This window comes from Bufo bufo, chromosome 2, assembly GCF_905171765.1.
Source record: "Bufo bufo chromosome 2, aBufBuf1.1, whole genome shotgun sequence".
Taxonomy (NCBI): domain Eukaryota; kingdom Metazoa; phylum Chordata; class Amphibia; order Anura; family Bufonidae; genus Bufo; species Bufo bufo.
Window position 1 is genome coordinate 455,961,312 of NC_053390.1, and position 19,852 is coordinate 455,981,163.

At 43.5% G+C, this 19,852-nt stretch overlaps 1 protein-coding gene across 2 annotated transcripts in view; it reads left to right on the forward strand.

Moving 5' to 3' along the window:
• Positions 1–19,852, forward strand: part of PGPEP1 (pyroglutamyl-peptidase I) — an 86,138-nt gene that overhangs the window by 31,493 nt on the left and 34,793 nt on the right. The window contains exons 2-3 of one of the 2 annotated variants that reach the window (XM_040417614.1): positions 1,108–1,160; positions 4,439–4,555. In XM_040417614.1, coding sequence (XP_040273548.1) covers positions 1,108–1,160; positions 4,439–4,555 — 170 coding nt within the window. The remainder of the gene's footprint in view (positions 1–1,107; positions 1,161–4,438; positions 4,556–19,852) is intronic. The other variant, XM_040417615.1, reaches the window with a different exon arrangement.

Genomic DNA, 19,852 nt, shown 5'->3' on the forward strand with positions numbered 1-19,852 from the left:
AGTTCCGTCACAGTAGCTCAATACCGGAAAAAAACAGATCAGTTTTATTCTGATGCATTTTGAATGGAGACCAATCCGTTCAGTATGCATCAGGGTGCATACGTTTTGTGGCCGGAGAAAATACTGCAGCATCCTGAACACATGCTGGATCTGGCATTCATTTCCATTAAAATGTAATCTGGCATTAAAATTGCTGCATTGACGGATCCGTTATTCCGGTCCGTGCATACGCAGACCTTTAAATCTGTGGGAAAAAAAATACTGGATCCGTTTTTCCGGATGATGCCGGAGAGACGGATGCGGTATTTCAATGCATTTGTCAGACGGATGCGGTATTTCAATGCATTTGTCAGACGGATGCGGTATTTCAATGCATTTGTCAGACGGATGCGGTATTTCAATGCATTTGTCAGACGGATGCGGTATTTCAATGCATTTGTCAGACGGATCCGGTATTTCAATGCATTTGTCAGACGGATCCGGTATTTCAATGCATTTGTCAGACGGATCCGGTATTTCAATGCATTTGTCAGACGGATCCGGTATTTCAATGCATTTGTCAGACTGACCTGGAGAATTAAGATAACAGATATTAATTTTACCGCATAGTGTACAGTGTAAAAAATAAAATAAAAACCTTTATCAGAATTGCGTTTTTCCCCAATTCCACCCCATTTGGATTATTTTTCCCGCATCCTACTACATGGTATGCAACCATAAATGGTGCCATTAGAAAGTACAACTTGCCCCGCAAAAAAATAAGCCCTCATAAGGCTATGTGAATAGAAAAGTAAGTTAGGACTATGGGAAGGCAGTGAGTGAAAAATGGAAAATCCCAGGGTCCTTAAGGGGTTAAAGAGAAAACTAGTGTAGGACTGTGGGGACAATGGCCTGGCACTACTCAGGCTGGACACGAAGCGTAAATCCCTGCATACAGTAGGTTTTTCCTGCACTGTTCCTTGAAATGCTTCTAACCATTGAAATGTTCCTCTGAAATGAATCTGTTTGTGAAACTATGAGTATCTTCCAGAAAGGTGATTGATTGCTACACATTTAACACCTTAGTTTTTTCTAGTTTGTGGATTATGCTCTATTTTGTCTTTGCAGGGTTTGGTCCATTTGGGGAACATGCTGTAAATGCAAGCTGGGTGGCTGTACAGGTAAACGGACATTTCCTTAGTTTGGCTTAGGTTTTCAGACAATGTGAACCAAATCAAAAAAAAGCAATTTTCTTCCTGTAACATAAATAGATATATATTTACACTATTACTATCTATAGTATATGGAGAAAAGAGGCAGCATTCCACTTTTCTGATTTTACTTTAATTCCAGTCTACTACAAACCAAAAGGAATTTGATATAAAGCATGCATAGTGCATATGCTCATGCAATATATTTAACTATGTGTACTACCTGCCACTTGCAGTATTTCGGATGCACGTAAAAAATAAAATAAAAACACATGTTAAGGACTCATGAACACGACCGTTGTTGATTTGCGGTCCGTTTTTCACAGATCTGTTCCGTATCTGAGTTTGTTTTTTTTGTTTTTTTCACTGATTTAAGTCCTCTTCCATTGCATTGCACAAAACATATCCGTATTGTTTCTGGATTTGATCCGTTTTTGCGGATCGTAAACAGTAACTTTGTAAGCACCAAACACATGAGCAATATGGGCTGGGCATAGCATTTCTACAGTATGGATCCGCAAAATACTTGTGCTTTCCGTATTTTTTGTGGACCCATTCACTTGAATGGGGCCTTGGACCGTGATCTGCGAACAATAATATTGCAGAACGGAAATACGGAAACGGATCGCACACTGAGTACCTTCCGTTGATTTTGCGGACCTATTGAAGTGAATGGTTCCACATGCGGTCCGCAAAAAAACCCGGAACGGAAGCAGAAAGAAAATACGTTTGTATGCATGAGCCCTAAGAAACATTCATCATATATTCCACATCCAAATGCTAGAGATATATCAGTAGCTTCTCTTCATGCAACAAAGACATTACATCTTTTAACGTACAAACAATAGAATGTGTGTATGTATGCCCCTTTAAGATGTGGCGACTATAGAAAGATTTAGGGAGTCTGTCACCTAATTTTTATCTATTAAACCACTTGTACTGGCCAGCAGATTGTTGGAAATACATTCTAGACATATCTTTTACTCTTCTGGAAAAAGTAGTTTCAATCCTCTGGCTAAGGCCTTATTCACACGTCCGTTGTTTCTTTCCTGATCTGTTCCGTCTTTTGCTGAACAGATCTGGACCCATTCATTTTCAATGGGTCCTGAAAAAAAACGAACAGCTCAATGTCTGATTTTTTTTTTTCAGGACCCATTGAAAATGAATGGGTCCAGATCTGTTCAGCAAAAAACGGAACAGAACAGGAAAGAAACAACGGACGTGTGAATGGAGCCTAACTGCTCCAAAGTGCTTGCCCAATCCTTTCCCTTGCTGAGTTCCGCCCCTAAGATTAAAATGTTTCCTATCATTACCAACAATGTCACCTTTTGTTATTTTATATTATTATTTTTATTTATTTTTTGTGCCAAAATATTATATTTTATATTAAGCCCTGACGTCACTGAGATGCCTCTGCATTGATGCGTGCAAAAACGACCATACTATTAAAATATAAAAAGATTTATCCTATATGGTAAATGGCCGAATCGCCATTTTTTTGGGTAGCTTCATCTCCCACGGAAAATGGAACAAAAATTGATCAAAAAGCCATAGACACCCCAAAATGATATTAATGAAAAGTACAGATCACCCGCGCAGCTCCATACACATAACTACAAAAACGTTGGAGTCAGAATATGATGACGAAAACTAATTTTGTTTCAACGTTTTTTTTTCCCCCCCAGTGTTAAAACACAAGAATAATTATACATATGTGGCATCACCGTAATCATACTAACCTGGAGTAAGGAATTAATGGACCAGTTTTACAGCATACGGAACACCGTAAAAACAAAATCCATAAAATTGTTGCAGAATTGCTGTTTTGTTTTTTTCCAATTTCACCCCATTTGGAATTTTTCTCCAGCTTCCCACTACATCGGATACAATATTAAATGGTGCGATTATAAAGTACAACTTGTCCCGCAAAAAACAAGCCATTATACGGCTATGTGAACAGAAAAATATAAAAGTTATGGACCCAGAAGGGCAGGGAGTGAAAAAAGAAGAAAATCTCCAGGGCTGAAAGGGTAAAAGCTTCATGAGCATATGCATTTTGAGCTGCAAAACAGTGACAAAAGTGAAAAAAATTACAGGCCATATAACTTCACATGTGCTGCCATATGTTTTATATGGTGGGATTCATGGCCTCTTGAGATTCATGGTGGCCATATTCAGTTTATTGCGATCCCAAATGTACTCCTGTGCATAAGACTTAACCGTAACCTCTTATGTTGAACGCGGCGTCTGATCTATTGGCCGCATGGTAAAGAGCAGGAAGAGCTGAGTACATCTGTACATACATAGTTTTGTAGGAAAAGTTTTAGCAGAAGTTGTAATGGGTAGACAGCAATCTCTATATACTCATTCATACAAGAAAGGCTGTCTGTCACTGATAGGACAACTCACTGAACTTCTTAACCCAGAATGTGCAGGATTTAGTGATTCATTGTGGAAAACTACTTTTAATCCAGGTGAGATGACGGGAACCTGGCCCTACAGTATTTATTTTTACTACTATATATATTGTATGTATTGAGGGTAGCTGCCTTCTTTAGATTGAGCATTCCCTGCCCATCTGCCTGGGGCTTCTTTTTTTCGGACCCATTGAAATGAATGGTTCCATATACGGTCCGCAAAAAAACCCAGAACGGAAACGGAATGAAAATACGTTCGAGTGCAAGAGGCCTTAAGACAAGCCTAGGAGAGGCAGTTCTGTTAGTGTTAGGTACCCATCTGCAGAAGCCACCTTGACGCCTGGTAGATGGGCCCGACACACATTTGATCAAAAATGGGCGCAAAGAGCTTCTATTTTTATCATATATAGTAGTTATAATACCACTTTAATTCAGAATAATCCCTACTCCCCAGTTTCATTGTTTGTATGTGTAATGTTGTGCTGCCATACATTTTTTTTGTTTCCTATTTATTTTATTTATTTTTTTATTTTACTCACAATCTAGGCTCCCTATCAGTAAGTTTTTGGAGTGTGGGAGGAAATCAGAGAACACTGAGGAAACCCACACAAACACAGGGTGAACATACAAACTCCATGCAAATGTTGTCCTTGGTCGGATTTGAACCTAGGACCCCAGCGCTGCAAGGCACCACTGAGCCACCTTTTCCCACAAAACTATCAGTATATCAGTCAATATCAATCTGTTCAGCTGCTCTCTAACGTGTTCCCTTTAAGATTCTGTAACATTACTTGCTGTAATGAGTAAATAATTCCCTTGTTTTTGTTGCAGGAACTGGAAAAGTTAGGCCTTGGTGACAGGGTTGATCTACATGTCTACGAAGTTCCAGTTGAATATCAAACTGTGCAAAGGTTAATCCCAGATTTATGGATAAAGTACAAACCTCAGGTAAACTCATGCAATTATTCACCTAGTCAATTATTCATTTGTCTTTTTGCCCTCACTAAAATAAATTATGCAGTTTATTCCTGCATCCCTAAGGCCCCTTTCACACGGGCGAGTATTCCGCGCGGATGCGATGTGTGAGTTGAACGCATTGCACCCGCATTGAATCCCGACCCATTCATTTCTATGGGACTGTTCACATGAGCGGTGATTTTCACGCATCACTTGTGCGTTGCGTGAAAATCGCAGCATGCTGTATTTTGTGCGTTTTTAACGTAACGCAGGCCCCATAGAAATGAATGGGGTTGCGTGAAAATCGCAAGCATCCGCATGCAAGTGCAGATGCGGTGCGATTTTCACGCACGGTTGCTAGGAGACGATCGGGATGGAGACCCGATCATTATTATTTTCCCTTATAACATGGTTATTAGGGAAAATAATAGCATTCTGAATACAGACCTCATAGTAAAATAGCGCTGGAGGGGATACATTTTTTTTGAACTCGCCTTAATCCACTTGATCGCGCAGCCGGCATTGCTTCTGTCTTCTTTCTTTGCTGTGTGCAGGAACAGGACCTGTGGTGACGTCACTCTGGTCATCACATGATCCATCACATGATCTTTTACCATGGTGATGGATCATGTGATGACCGGAGTGACGTCACCACAGGTCCTGTTTTTGCACACAGCAAAGAAAGAAGACCGAAGCGATGCCGGCTGCGCGATCAAGTGGATTAAGGTGAGTTAAATTTATTTATTTTTTTAATCCCTCCAGCGCTATTTTACTATGCATTCTGTATTCAGAATGCTATTATTTTCCCTTATAACCATGTTATAATACAATCTACAGAACACCGATCCCAAGCCCGAACTTCTGTGAAGAAGTTCGGGTTTGGGTACCAAACATGCGCGATTTTTCTCACGCGCGTGCAAATCGCATTATAATGTTTTGCACTCGTGCGGAAAAATTGCGCATGTTCCCGCAACGTACCCGCACCTTTTCCGGCAACGCCCGTCTGAAAGAGGCCTAAGAGTGTAAGGGCGATTTCACACCCAAATTTGTTCTGGTGTTTTTTGCTCACTAAAGAGACCCACAAATATGCCACCTAACTAAAATTCTAGTAGCAAAAATATGCCTGTGTCCTGCATTTAGTATTTTCCATAGACTTGCATCTAACATCTGGAGCCAGTTTTTTTATACTGCAAAAAAAGCACCAAAAACAATAGGTGCAAAAAAGCGCCTTTAAAACTTTGTGAAAACATTCTAGTTTCAGATCATGTTAGAGATCTGGCAGACTGTTACGACAGGGAACAGCCTGCCAGATTTCTTTGCCAGCATTTCCAGAAGCTTGTAAGTGTCTCCGAGAATCAACTACCTGCGGGATCTCTAGCACTAGTCTGAAACTAGCCTAAGACTGCTATCTTATCATTTACTAAATACTCCATCTAAAAAGGTGGAGTGAGAAATCATTACATGAAAACAGCCAAAGTAATCAGCAACCATCTAATTTTTGCCGCCTTCTGGATGAACAGTCAGATTATGGGTTGAATTTACATAGTTACATAGTTAATACGGTTGAAAAAATACATAAGTCCTTCAAGTTCAACTAGGGGATAGGTGGGGACGCGAATCCCAGAAGGAAGTGAGACTCGGGTTTCTACACGTTTTCATAAACATTAATGTTGTTTACGTTTAAGAATTCGTCTAAACCCTTTTTGAAACGGTCCACTGTTCCTGCTGTGACCACGTCCTGAGGAAGTCTATTCCACAGATCTTACAGTAAAGAAGCTTTGACGCGGTGCCCCCTTGTCTTTTGAGTGCATTTTAGATGGAACAGTTTTTCACTGTATGTTTTGTATGGCCCATTTATATATTTGTATAGGTTAATCATGTCTCTTCTGAAGACTAAATAAATTCAATTATTTTATTCTTTCTTCATAGCGAAGACCTCCATTCCCCTTATCAGTTTGGTCGCTCTCCTCTGTACTGTTTCCAGCTGCAGAGCGTTCTTTCTATGGACTGGTGCCCAGAACTGAACTGCATATTCCAGATGAGGCCGCACCAATGCTTTTGTAAACTAGTAATATTACATCCGTGCCCCGCGAGTCCATGCCTCAATTAATGCATGACAATATCCTGGTGGCCTTAGAAGCAGCTGGTTGACATTGTATGCTGTTATTTAAAGGGAACCTGTCACCGGGATTTTGGATATAGAGGTGAGGACATGGGTTGCTAGATGGCCGCTAGCACATCCGCAATTCCCAGTCCCCATATCTCTCTGTGCTTTTATTGTGTAAAAAAAACAACGATTTGATACATATGCAAATTAACATAAGAGTCATATCTTGTGTGACCAGAGCAGAGTCATATTTTCAAGCTCTGTCTCATCTCAGGTAATTTGCATATGTATCAAATCTTTTTATACACAATAAAAGCACACAGAGCTATGGGGACTGGGTATTGCGGATGTGCTAGCGGCCATCTAGCAAGCCATGTCCACAGCTCTATACACAAAATCCCGGTGACCGGTTCCCTTTAATCTACCATCTACAAGGACACCCAAATCCTTCTCTAAGTGACTCTCCCAGTGTTACATCAGGACATACGAAGCACAGAGATTATTACTACCAAGATGCATAACTTTACATTTTTCCACATTGAACCTCATTTGCCAAGTTGATGCCCAATTACTCAGTGTTGGAGTCAGCTTGTAGTTTAAGGACATATTCCATAGACTTTACAGTTCTACACAGCTTAGTGTCACCTGCAAAAATAGACATGGTGCTATTAATCTCGTCCTCAATATCATTAATAAATTAAATAATATATTTGATGAACCTATGTCTTTTTTTTTATTTATTAAATTTTTTTATTACTTCATGAACTATGTAAAGGCAGATTTACAGTACCTGAGCAGGCAACTATTGGGAAGGAACAGTTTTTTTCATGATAAACGCCTGCTTGTCAGTGGAGGTAAAGAACTGCATTTACATGCAGCAATCCTCTCCACTGTATGTATCTACACAGCGCGATCTGCTGCCCAGAATCCATCTTGCTCACCATAGGCTGCAGATCTCCAGCGCCAAAGGAAGGATAGCATCCTCAGAGCATCACTGAGCCACCACTATGCTTCATTGCACGGTGTAGGCAGGGTTTTCTTTACAGATATGCTTCAGTTTTCATCCTCCAGACATATCGCTGGTTCTTAGGTCCAAAAAGTTTAGTTTCATTGCTCCACAGAGCAAAATCCCAAAAGTTCTGTTTGTTTATATTTTTTTGAGCATATTGGAGCTGACTTTTCTTGCACTTGTGGGTCAGCAGAGGTACACAACTGGATTTCTTGCATTGAAACCTTCAGCATGTTGTGACAGGTTCTGTGTGTACTGGTAGGATGGTAGTCATTTTGTTTCATCCTGATAATTGCTCCCCCGACAAAACGAGCCATAATAAATAATGAAAGGTATTTGGAAATATATTTATTATAAAGTAATATTTTAAGTATTTTCTTTTTCTTAATTCCCGGAGAACCCCTTTAACTTTGAACTTGCAAACCATGTATCTCCAGGCGATTTTTTTTTTCCTTTTTGCGTTTTTCAATCCCTTCCTTTCCGGAGCCATAACTTTTCCGTTCACATAGCCTATGATGGCTTGTTTTTTATGGGACAATTTTTTTTTTTTTTTTAATGGCACCATTTAATATTGCATACAGCGCAGTGGGAAGCTTGAAAAAAATGTGTACTTATATTCATTAGAAATTCAAAATATTACATTTCTTGTACACAAAAGTGGATATTGGTAGAAAGTATAATGCATCGGCACACAGAGCCCCAAATAAGCAAAGGTGCAACAGTCATGGGTTGTATGCAGGGCGGTGCAAGGATTTTTGTCAACACAAAAGAATCTACATTTCTCCCCCCCCCCCCCCCCCATCATTTCACATTTCTGCCCCTCATGATTCATGTTCATTTCTTGCGTCGTCCCCCCCGCATGTGCCAATATCATAGTGCCATCCTCTCCCCCTGCCCCCTAATGTGCCAGTATCAAGTGCCTCTCTCCTCCCCCCTCCATGTGCCAGTATCATGGCGCCAATAGCCCCCCCTCCCCCCGTGGCAGTAAAGTCTGGTATTTAAAAAACAAAAACAAATCAAACACTTTTATACTTGCCTCCATGTCAGCGATGTGATGCAGGCCTCTTCTGGTCTGTGCTCCCACCAGCCTCTAGTGTTGAACATTTGGTGCTTGTGTTCTTATTTAGCCTGTCTTTCAGAAAAGTTTCTCCTGGGATTCAAACCCATGACCTTTTGTATCAGAGGCAAAGCACTTTCCCACACAGCCATGAGAGCTGTATAGCCAGTTACTTAAAAAAATAAATAAATATAAGACTTCTACTGTAGATAACTTTGATACCTAGTGTACAACCATACACGTGACAGTTGCCCCAACACATCCAGCTCTGCTACATCCATACACAGTGTGCTGAGGCAGCTGTCATGTGTATGTACACTAGGTATCAGTTATCTACAGTAGAAGCCTTATATTTTTTTTGTAACTGGCTATACAGCTCTCATAGCTGTGTGGGTAAATGTCTTGCCTCTGATGTGAAAGGTCGCGAGTTCGAATCCCAGGAGAAACTTTTCTGAAAGACCTGGCTAAATGAAATTTAAATACACCAGGGTCTCGTAGCAGAGAGAGAGAAAGAGAGAGAGAGAGAGAGGCCCATAGCAACCAATCAGATTCCACCTTTCATTTTCCAAAAGAGCTCTGAAATATGAAAGGTGGAATCTGATTGGTTGCTATATCAAAACTGGCTTAGTTGCCCATATCACCGCAAAGAGTATTTGGAACAAACCTATTATCATTATCCCTGAGGCACTGTGCAGAGTCTTTAACACAAATGAACTGAATATATCATCAATCCCTACTTGTTTAGCGCTAGGCATTTGCCCAGATAAATCGCTCCTTGATTAGATTGTCTTGAACGCGATGCTTATGTGTATTTTGTGGTAAGCAATATTTGCCCTGAATGATACATATCCCAATAGATGGAGCTGGTTAGTGAGTGGGAGCAGTGCTGCAGTAACTAGCTCCATCTACAACAGAATGGATGGAGCTGTGAAGTACCTGCACTGAAGATACTGCAGAACAGTTAATCGCCCACCAGATATTCATGGCCTATCCCAAGGTTCAAATACCATACATTTTTCAGTCAACATTGCTGTATGAGGGCTTGTTTTAAGCAGGACAATTTTTTAAAAAATTTTTATGCAACTATTTTTCAGAATTGTTATATTGTCAGAAACTTCGACACGGAGGGGTCATATAGCATTATTTTATTTTTTGCGTGAAACGACTGCATTAATGCAGAGGAATTGCATTGTTTTCTTCACACTGGCACTCCAATTTATATTGTATACTTAAAAAAATATGGATGCCAGTGTGAAGAAAACAATTCAATTCCTCTGTACGCCTAGGCCAGTGAGGTCATGTTCATCGGTCATATGACCTAGGCACAGCTCAGTCCCAGGTTCAATAATTGGATATTAATTTTTTTCCCTTTTTTTTATTTTTTGTAAATTCTTTAAGTTTCGCATTTTTATGAATAAGCAGACGAATTAAAGGGCTTCTGTCACCCCACTAAACAGTTTTTTTTTTTTTTGGATACTTATAATCCCTATACTGCGATTTATGCATACATACTGTAATTAATTATTTTGGTTCAGCAGATTGTTAAAAACGTACTTTTAAAGTATGCAAATTACCTTGCTACCAGCAAGTAGGGCGGCTACTTGCTGATAGCAGCAGCATCCTCCTATCCTAAAGACACCCCCTCCGCACGTTTGACAGGGCTAGCAAACGGGATCTTTCTCTGCTGGCCCTGTTTGCATTCAAAATCTGGCGCCTGCGCCGTACCTGTCTTGAGTCGGCGCAGGCGCACTGAGAGGCGGACGCTCGCTCGGCCGCTCCATCCTCAATGCGCCTGCGCCGATGACGTCACATCTACATCCGGCGCAGGCGCATTGAGGAAGGAGCGGCCGAGCGAGGGCCAGCAGAGAAAGATCCCGTTTGCTGGCCCTGTCAATCAACATGCGGAGGGGGCGTCTTTAGGATAGGAGGATGCGGCTGCTACCAGCAAGTAGCCGCCCTACTTGCTGGTAGCAAGGTAATTTGCATATTTTAAAAGTAAGTTTTTAACAGAATCTGCTGAACCAAAATGTTTAATTACAGTATGTATGCATAAATCGCAGTATAGGGATTATAAGTAACCAAAAAAAACTTTAGTGGGGTGACAGAAGCCCTTTAAGTGTGGGGCGCAGCCCAACAAGTGTCATGGACACATTATCAAGTAAAACATAATGAGAATAGTCCTCAAAAGATTATCTCTAAAATTTTAAAGAGAAAATGGTACAAAATGTTGTATAGCACAGGGCTCGACAAATCCCAGGTCGCCATGGCGATCAGGAATTATGTCCTGGCACCTGGGTATTTGCCCTCACATGGCTGGTCCCCAGTAATCCGGGGCGCTCCCGGCACTCTGCCGCCTCTACGTGGACTTCTCGGACACTTTGGCAGGGAAGGAGGGAAGGAGTTACCTGGATCCGCTCCACCCGCTCACTGGATGCTGCTCGTGGCTCAGGCCAGGAGGGGGCAGTGTGACCCGCGGGGTGGACAGGGTGGCATCGGGGGAGCGGAGGAGGTAGGTAGGACTCAGTGGGTTCGCATCATGTGCCCCAGGGCGACTGACCGTGCGGATGTGTGTACACTGCCACTGTATATGTGTTTGCGATTCTGTACACTGCCGCTGTATATGTTGTTAATGCCCATGTTGTTTGGTTCTAGACTTCTTTATATGTTAATTTAGGAGGTGTTATTTTTGTCGCTGAAAACAAGGCTTTATAAGGTAAAAAAAAACAAAAAAAAAACTGCTCCTAACTTTTTATAGCTGGCTCCTAGATTCCAAGGAAATTTGTCAAGCCCTGGTATAGCACATTCCTGGTTAGGTAGGTCTATGTTGTTAGTGCAAGGTAATGGAGTCACAGCATAGATCCCAACATGTGAATCAGGACAGGTGAATGGGTATGGAATAGAGACAAAGGGAAAAATGGGAGGGGGAGGGGGAGGAAGAAAAAAAAAAGGGGGGGGGGTATAGTAGAATAGTCATTATTATTATTATTATTATTATTATTATTATTATTATTATAATAACCACCTTAGTTTCTTTAGAGTTTGAGAGTTAGTTATCTCCCTCTCATTGCGATGATGGTAATAGTCTGCATGCTTGGGAGTTATGAAAGTTAATTCAATCTTTCCAGGTTTTTTTCTGTGTTTCTCAGTGATGCGGTTAGATCCTCCATCCTCATGGTCTCCTACACTTTGCCCCCACAATCGCAATGTGGATTAACAGAGACTTGTCTCCACATACAAAGGATACACGCTCTCGCTGCATTGACCAAATGTCGTGCCACCGATTTATTATAGGTAGTGATAGGAATCTCGCACTGATGAAGTAGAAAAAAGGCTGGCGTCTTGGGTAGCACATAGGAAGTGAGTCTAGATGTTGTACGCCATACCTTCTCCCAAAAACTGGCAAGAACTGGGCATTCCCAGAAAATATGTAATATTGTTCCCCTAGCTCCCCCACATCGCCAGCAAAGCGGGAAACTGTAGGGAAAATAAAATGTAGTTTTGTAGGGACTCTGTACCATCTAGAGAGGATTTTAAACCCTGCTTCTTGTATGTTACTAGCTATGGAGGATTTGTGTACAGATAAATAATCTGTTTTTCTGTTCTGGAGAAAAATTAAGACCCAAGTCTTGTTGCCCGTTGTGTATGTAATTGGGAGGTGACTGGTCAGAAGGTGAGATCAGTAGATTATACATTTGAGAAAGAACATGTCGGGATATGCCTCTTTGTTTGCAGAGTTGTTAAAAGACTGTTTTGTCCCTTTTGTAAGTTGCTGCCGAGGGAAGTGTAGCAAGAAAGTGTTGTAGTTGTTGAGATTGCCAGGGCGTTAAGTTAGAAGTATTTTCCGAGTTAATGTTGTGTTGAGGGAGGAGCCAAGAGTCCGGCGTGATAAAATGGTGCGCCCTGTATTTATTATTTAATAGTAGACTCCGAAACATTCCGTGTTCGAGCCCAGGGGGGAACTGAGGATTCCCCAAAATCGGGTACATTGGCGAGGGTGACGGAGAGACCTCCAGATTGTCCTTGATTGAGGAAAAGATTTTCAGGGTAGGACCTATTGTCGGGTGAAGACGTGCCGTTAATGGTGTGTAAGTCCCCAGCCACGGCGTTGGTGTTAAAGGAGTGGATAGGAAGGATTGCTCAATCGCAATCCATTGTTTGTGTCTGATGTCGACACCAGTCGACTATTCTCAGAAGGTGGGACGCCCTATGATAGGCTATGAAGTCTGGTAAGCCCAGACCTCCATTAAGTTTGGGACGGAATAGGACATTTCGGGCTATTCTAGGCGTTTTCCCAGCCCATATGAAGTGTGTGAGTATTTTTAGTAAGGTATGGAAGAATAGTCTAGGAATATGTATTGGCATGGCTTGAAAGAAATACAGTATTCTGAGTAAGATGTTCATTTTGAAAATGGAGATCCAACCAAACCACGAAAATGTACTCTCGTGCCAATGGTCTATGTCCGCTTTTATAGTTCGAAGGAGAGGAGGGTAGTTTGTCGGGTGTAGATCGGAAACAATGGGGGTTAGGTGTATTCCCAAGTATTTCAGGGGCGATCTTACCCATTTAAATGGGAAGTTAGCTGATAATTCTAAAAGTGTTTTGGTGGGGAGTGTGACGTTTAGGGCTTCAGACTTTTGGTAGTTTATCTTAAAATTTGAAAATTGGGCAGAAGCTTTAAGTTCTCGTTGCAGATTTGGTAGTGATATCCTAGGATTGGTGAGGAAAGAGTAGGTCATCTGCATAGGCTGCAATTTTGTGTGGTTCCCTGAATTTTCAACCCTGATACGTCAGGATTCGCTCTTATGTGGCCTAAGTGGTTCTAAACAGAGTACAAATATTAGAGGAGAGAGTGGGCATCACTGTCTTGTTCCGTTCTTGATGGAAATACATGTTGAGAATTGGCCATTCACTTTGATCAAGGCTGTGGGGTTTGAGTATAAATTGTGGATACAGGCCATCGTCTCGCCCAATCCAATGTGTTTCAGGGTTTCAAACATAAATGTCCAGTTTACTCTGTCAAACGCCTTATCGGCGTTAGTTGAGAGGAGAAACATGGGTAATTTGGAAGTTATTGCGTGATTTATCATGTTTATGGCCCTAGTAGTGTTGTCTCGGGCCTCCCTCAGGGGGAGGAAACCGGTCTGGTCAAGATGGATAATGTTTTGTATGTATGGGATGAGACGTGTGGCTAGGATTTTGGAGAACAATTTTTAGGTCCACGTTTATTAGCGAAATGGGTTGGTAATTCTGGCATTGGGATGAGCCCTTCCCTTCTTTGGGGATGACCGTAATGTGAGCTCTAAGTGTGTCTGAGGGGAGGTTATGAATTAAGTCTAAGGAGTTAAAGGCGGCTAAAAATTGTGGGGAGAGTATGTCCATGAAGGTTTTGTAATATGACAGGGGAAGGCCATCTGTGCTAGGAGCTTTCCCTGTTTGGGAATCTTTGACCACCGACATAAATTCAGCTGCCGATATGGGGGACTCCGGTGGGAGACTATTTAGACCTGAGGTCGTGAGATATGTATGGTTCAATTTTCCTCAGGGTTCTGCATTGGGGATTCGCACATATTGTATAGTGAATGATAGTATGTTTTAAAGGTTTCAGCTATTTTTGGGGTAACGTTACCCGTTGTCCGGTATTGTCCATTATAAATTGTACGTATGAGCGTATTCTAGTTTTGTGCAGTGCCTTTGCTAGGATCCTACCAGTTTTGTTCCAATGTTCGTAGTAGTGTCTTCGACATTTAACCATGGTCGCTTTTGCTTTGGATAGGCAGAGGGATCGAACTTGGTCTCTTAATTGTGAAAGTTCCACTCCTATTTGCATGTCCAGGGTATTCTTGTGTTGTTGTTCTATGGTATATATTCTGGTTAGAAGTCGATTGTTGTTGCCCTTCTTTTTTTTTTTTTTTTTTCAGTTGTGTCCCCATTTTAATGAGGGTACCCCTGATAAAACACTTGTGCTTCCCATATGGTGAGGGGATAGCTCTCGGAGGTGGTATTAATTTAGAAATATTCCGCTAGGTCTTTCCGGACCTCTGTGAGAACCTGTAGGTCTTGTATGAGAGAGTTGTTTAAAGGGGTTGTCCGGGTTCAGAGCTGAACCCGGACATACCTTTATTTTCACCCCGGCAGCATCCCTGAGCCTAGCATCGGAGTATCTCCTGCTCCGATGCGCTCCCGTGCCCTGCGCTAAATCGCGCAGGGCACGGGCTCTTTTGTTTTCAATAACACACTGCCGGGCGGTAACTTCCGCCCGGCAGTGTGTTCGGTAACGTCACCGGCTCTGAGGGGCGGGCTTTAGCTCTGCCCTAGCCGTTTTACTGGCTAGGGCAGAGCTAAATCCCGCCCATCAGTGCCGGTTACGTCACCGGGGTTCCTGTCAGCCCCATGAAGAGCCCTGGTACGTCACCGGAACTCCTAAAAATGCCTTTGCCCTGCTCAATTTAGCGCAGGGCAAAGGAGAGCATTGGAGCGTGAACTGCTCCGATGCTCATGTCAGGGGGGTGAAAATGGAGGGATGTCCGGGTTCAGCTCTGAACCCGGACAACCCCTTTAATTGCCAATGCCAGGCTCTGGCCCGGAAATTCGGATGTGAAAGTGTCATTGATATCAGAGCGTGGTCAGAGAAAGTGATGGAATAGATCTGGGCCCCTGTTAGATGTTCCATTTTGGAGTGTTGTATGAAAAAGTAGTCTAGTCTAGAATATGAATTGTGTGGATTAGAGTCAAATGTATAGTTCCTGGTTGCATGCCATGTGTCTATCAGTTGGTGTGTAAAGAAGAGTTCCCGTAGTCTGGATTGTGTAGAGCGAGGTAAATATGATTGACCCTTGGAAGAGTCAATGCTTGGGTCGTTAGTAAGGTTGAAATCACCCCCCAATATCGGGATGCCCTCAATAAATTCTTCTAGGGCTGTGAGTGTTTTGTCTAGAAATCTGGTTTGTCCTGTGTTAGGAGCATATACTGTTGCTAGTGTAGTGATCGTGCTCGCAAGCCTACCCTTAACAAATAGATACCTGCCGGCTCCATCAGTAAGAGAATCAATCAACTTCCAAGAGACAGCGTTGGAGAGGAGGATAGATACTCCTTTTGTCTTTGAGTCCGGAGAGGTACTGTGGTACACATGAGGGAATCGCCTGTCAGAGGGATTGGATTTTGTCTGAGCAAAAATGTGTTTCCTGTATGAACGCGACATGTGCTCTTTTCTTCCATAGGAGTCTGAGGAGGGAGGATCCTTTTTCCGAGTTGAGAGAGATCAGTAAAATATCAGACATAGTGAAGGGTTTATCGACGGAGGTAAAATAAGGTAATGTGAGAACTATAGGAGATTATAGCGCACACAAAGAGAAGAAGGGAGGAGAAAAAAAAAAGGGGGGTGGGGGGCGGGGAAGTAGAGGGGGGAGGTGGAGAGGTAGGAAAATAAAGGGATCTAGGGTTGAGGTATGACTAAGTCACTTCTGTGAATCTAGCAGATAGCTATGATGCTAACTTAACTGTGTATTGTCCGTTCTGGACCAATGGCCACAGTACCCTAGTGGGGGAAAGTGGAACAGATGGTCGAACAAGAAGAAAAAAGAAAACTGCGAAGAGCAGCCATTGACCAATAATAGAGGTGAAACATTAACTTTTAGCAAAGAAAGATTGTAAGTGGGTGACCACGCATTGGGGAGTGGACATGTGGTGCGTAGACAGGTAGTGACAACAAAGGCTGAGTCACGAGTCAGTCACCATCTCCTGTGGTTAAGATGGGTTGGTATTTTGATGGGATTCTCTGAGGCGGGTAGAACAATATGAGAGTCCCCAGAGATCTCTTCGGTAAGGATGGAAGTTTCTTCAGAAGTAGAGATCATGGTGCTGTTTCAGCGAGGTGAGGTTGGTTGCCATCTTGGAGGGTATTGTGCTCGTTGTGTACGTCCCCGGTTGCTGCCTGGGTGGCCATTCAGTGCTCGTTGAGAGAGAGGTGGTGGATATCTCCACGGTTGCTCATTTCTCAGAGTTGGGGACTGGAGTGGCGGAGGTAGTGTCCAGTCAGGGACTGGGACCGGATGAATGTCCAGAAATCTGAAAGCTTCCGGCAGGTCTTCTGGAGAGTGGATCAGCATGGACTGTCCACCTTTGTTGCGCAATATGATGTGAAATGGGTGGCCCCAGCGATATGACGCTCCTGCTTCTTTTACAACTTCCAGTAGAGGTCTGACTAGTCTCCGCATGTTAAGAGTTAGGCGGGAGACATCTGGCAAGACTGTGATTGGGGTGCTGTCAAAGAAAAGTTATTTCTTCTCCAAGGCTTTGCGAAGGATGTCGTCTTTCACTTTATAAAAATGAACCCGGCAGATTACATCACATGGTCTGTCAGGGTTGCGGTTCCTCGGACCGGTTGTTCTATGGACTATGTCCAACTCAATCTCTGTTCTTGGCGGATTGTCCAGAATTTTGTTAAATACGGTTACTACTGTTGTATACAATTGGTCACTGAGAATTGTTTTCCGGGATATTGCGGATTTTGAGATTGTTACGGCGGCCTCTGTTTTCCACATCGAGGTGAAAAGTCCTTCAACTGAGCGGTATGGGAGTCTAGGTTAGTGGAAAGAGAGGATATCTTGGAAGTGGTGTCGGCGTATTGTTCAAGTGAAGTTACCCTGTCATCCAAGGATGATTGAACATTTGCTTGTAGGGCTTGGGCTTGTTTGGTTTCTATGCGGGCCACCTGGGCCTCCAGGTCTGATCTTGTAGGTAAGGCCCTCACCACCCAGAGTTCCGCTAGTGTGCGATCTAGAGTGGCAGGTGGGAGCGATTTTCCCCCTGCGTGCCCTCAGGTGGTTGTGAGGGAGTTTAAAATAACGCCGGCATGCTCTGGCTGAAAGATGGTGTCTCAGTCACAGTTAAGGGGGAGGCCGGTACTTGTATATGCTGTATCCTGGGTCCGGACTCTCCTTGAGTGTCTTCTATGTGGCCAGGATTATGCTGTCTTGTAGGCAGTTCATCCCTTCCCCATTTATTCTGGTGGGACTCTGTGTGATGAGACAGGGTGGGGATGTAAAGGTGTATGGGCGACCGTGTCTTCATCTGAAGTAGACCCAGTGCGCACCCTTATTGACTTACCTGACTGCCCAGAGGGATGTGGTTCCGCCGTTACTGCCGTCATTGCTGGCGAACTTGTGGGTTTTTCCACTGCTCTGTGGACCTCCCCAGACGGCGGCGCAGTGGGTAGGTAAGTGTGAGCCCGCTGTGGTGTTTTCTGGCGCAAGCCCGCTGCGCGCCCTTGTCGGGGTAAACGGCTGTGCTGAGGAGCGCAGCGTTGTTGCGGCCGCCATTGCTGGTGATTCTGTGTCAGTCGTTCCCAGAGGTCCAGAACGGAGGAATCTTCCGATTGATTAATCAGGGGGGACCACCAGCTGGCTCCTGGATCGTCTCCCTCTGGTCATGGCCTCTTGGAGTCTGTAAGGGTGGTGTTTTCTGCAGCTCTCCTGCTCTTAGTCACGGAGCTCTTGTTACATGCATCTTCACGCCGCCATGCTGAAGCCACGCCCCCCCTTTTTCACATTTTTTTTTCCGGCTGAGCATGTGCAGACAGCAAAAACTGATCCGTTTTGCCGGAACACTCGGGGCCGGATCCAGCATTAATGCATTCCGGCAAGTGTTCCGGAATTCTGGACAGAGATAAAACCGCAGCATGCTGCGGTATTATCTCCGTCCTGAAAAGGTAAAAAGACTGAACTGAAGACATCCTGAACGGATTGCTCTCCATTCAGAATGCATTAGGATAAAACTGATCAGTTCTTTTCCGGTATTGAGCCTCTGTGACGTAACTCAATGCCGGAAAAGAATAACGCTAGTGTGAAAGTACCCTAAGGCCATAGGATTTGATGACTTTGTTTTGTTTATTTCTATTTTCGCTTAGCATTAACTTACTGCGCTTAGTGATGTACAGTACAATACTTTTTTAGTTTATGATCCTTTTACTTTCATTGTACCATGATGTATCCATTTTGGTAATTTTTACTGTATATTAGCATCACAATACACATTGATTTATTGATTGTTTGACATTATATCTTTATAGTTATTTTTTGTGGGCTTTTTCATAATTTTATTTATTGTAGTATTGGTATACTGAGATTTTCCTAACTTTGCTGTGTTATTTCTCACTTTTTAAATGTATAAAATAAATATATATATATATATATATATATATATATATATATATATTTCCCCAGTCGTCTCCATGACAGCACAAACTGAGATTGCCTTCCTCTGATAGGACAGGAAAAAGCACACAGAGAGGTTAAAACCCCACCCCCACCCCTCATCGCCAGTGTTTTTTCCTGTCCTGACAAGGAAGGAATGCCAGAGAGGTGCTGGGAGCTCTTCTGGGTTCCCTAGTCCTTTTTTTCTTCGGTTTTTACCTTTTTTCTTCTCGCCCTGCTACGGCAGGGGGTCATCCGTTAGACCGGAGGTCGGTTCCGGGGTCCGGCTCTTCCCTCCTCCAGGTGCGGTCTATGCCCGGGTCACCCTCATTCATGGTGACCCCGGCGAAATTCCCTCTGCGGCGGCCCAGGCGGGCTTGAAGCAGTGCGGTAGGGCGGCTGGAGCGACGCTATGACGCGCTTCCCTCCAGTCGCCAGGTGATGACGTCGGACGCCGGGAGGCGTGGCCAGCGTCGTGACGTCACGGAGGCCGCAGCCGGCGCCAAATTCAAAAAGGGACACCGATTCGGACCGCTCTGAGGCCTCTACGATTCACCCTACCTGCTGACAGCATCGTAAGTGGACGGGAGCTGAGAGGATGAGCGCCCCTACCACCACTGGCTCGGGTCCTGAGCCCCCTACCACTCTGGGCGGTGTGAGTAGCCTGCTGGCACCTTTTCTTATTGCATATTTTCCCTGCAGTGGCTGACCCTTTCCTCCCTTGTGTGTTGCAGGGAGAAAAGGAGTCTACCTCCTCTGTTAAATCCAAACCCAGGAAGTGCGGCGTCTGTTCTAAGCGCCTTCCTTCCTCAGGGTCCAAGTTACTGTGTAAGGACTGCACCTCTACCGTGGTGAAGGCAGAGTCCTCTAGTTTTATGGAGGAGATCAAGACTCTGGTCAGAACGGAGGTCCAATCAGCGTTGG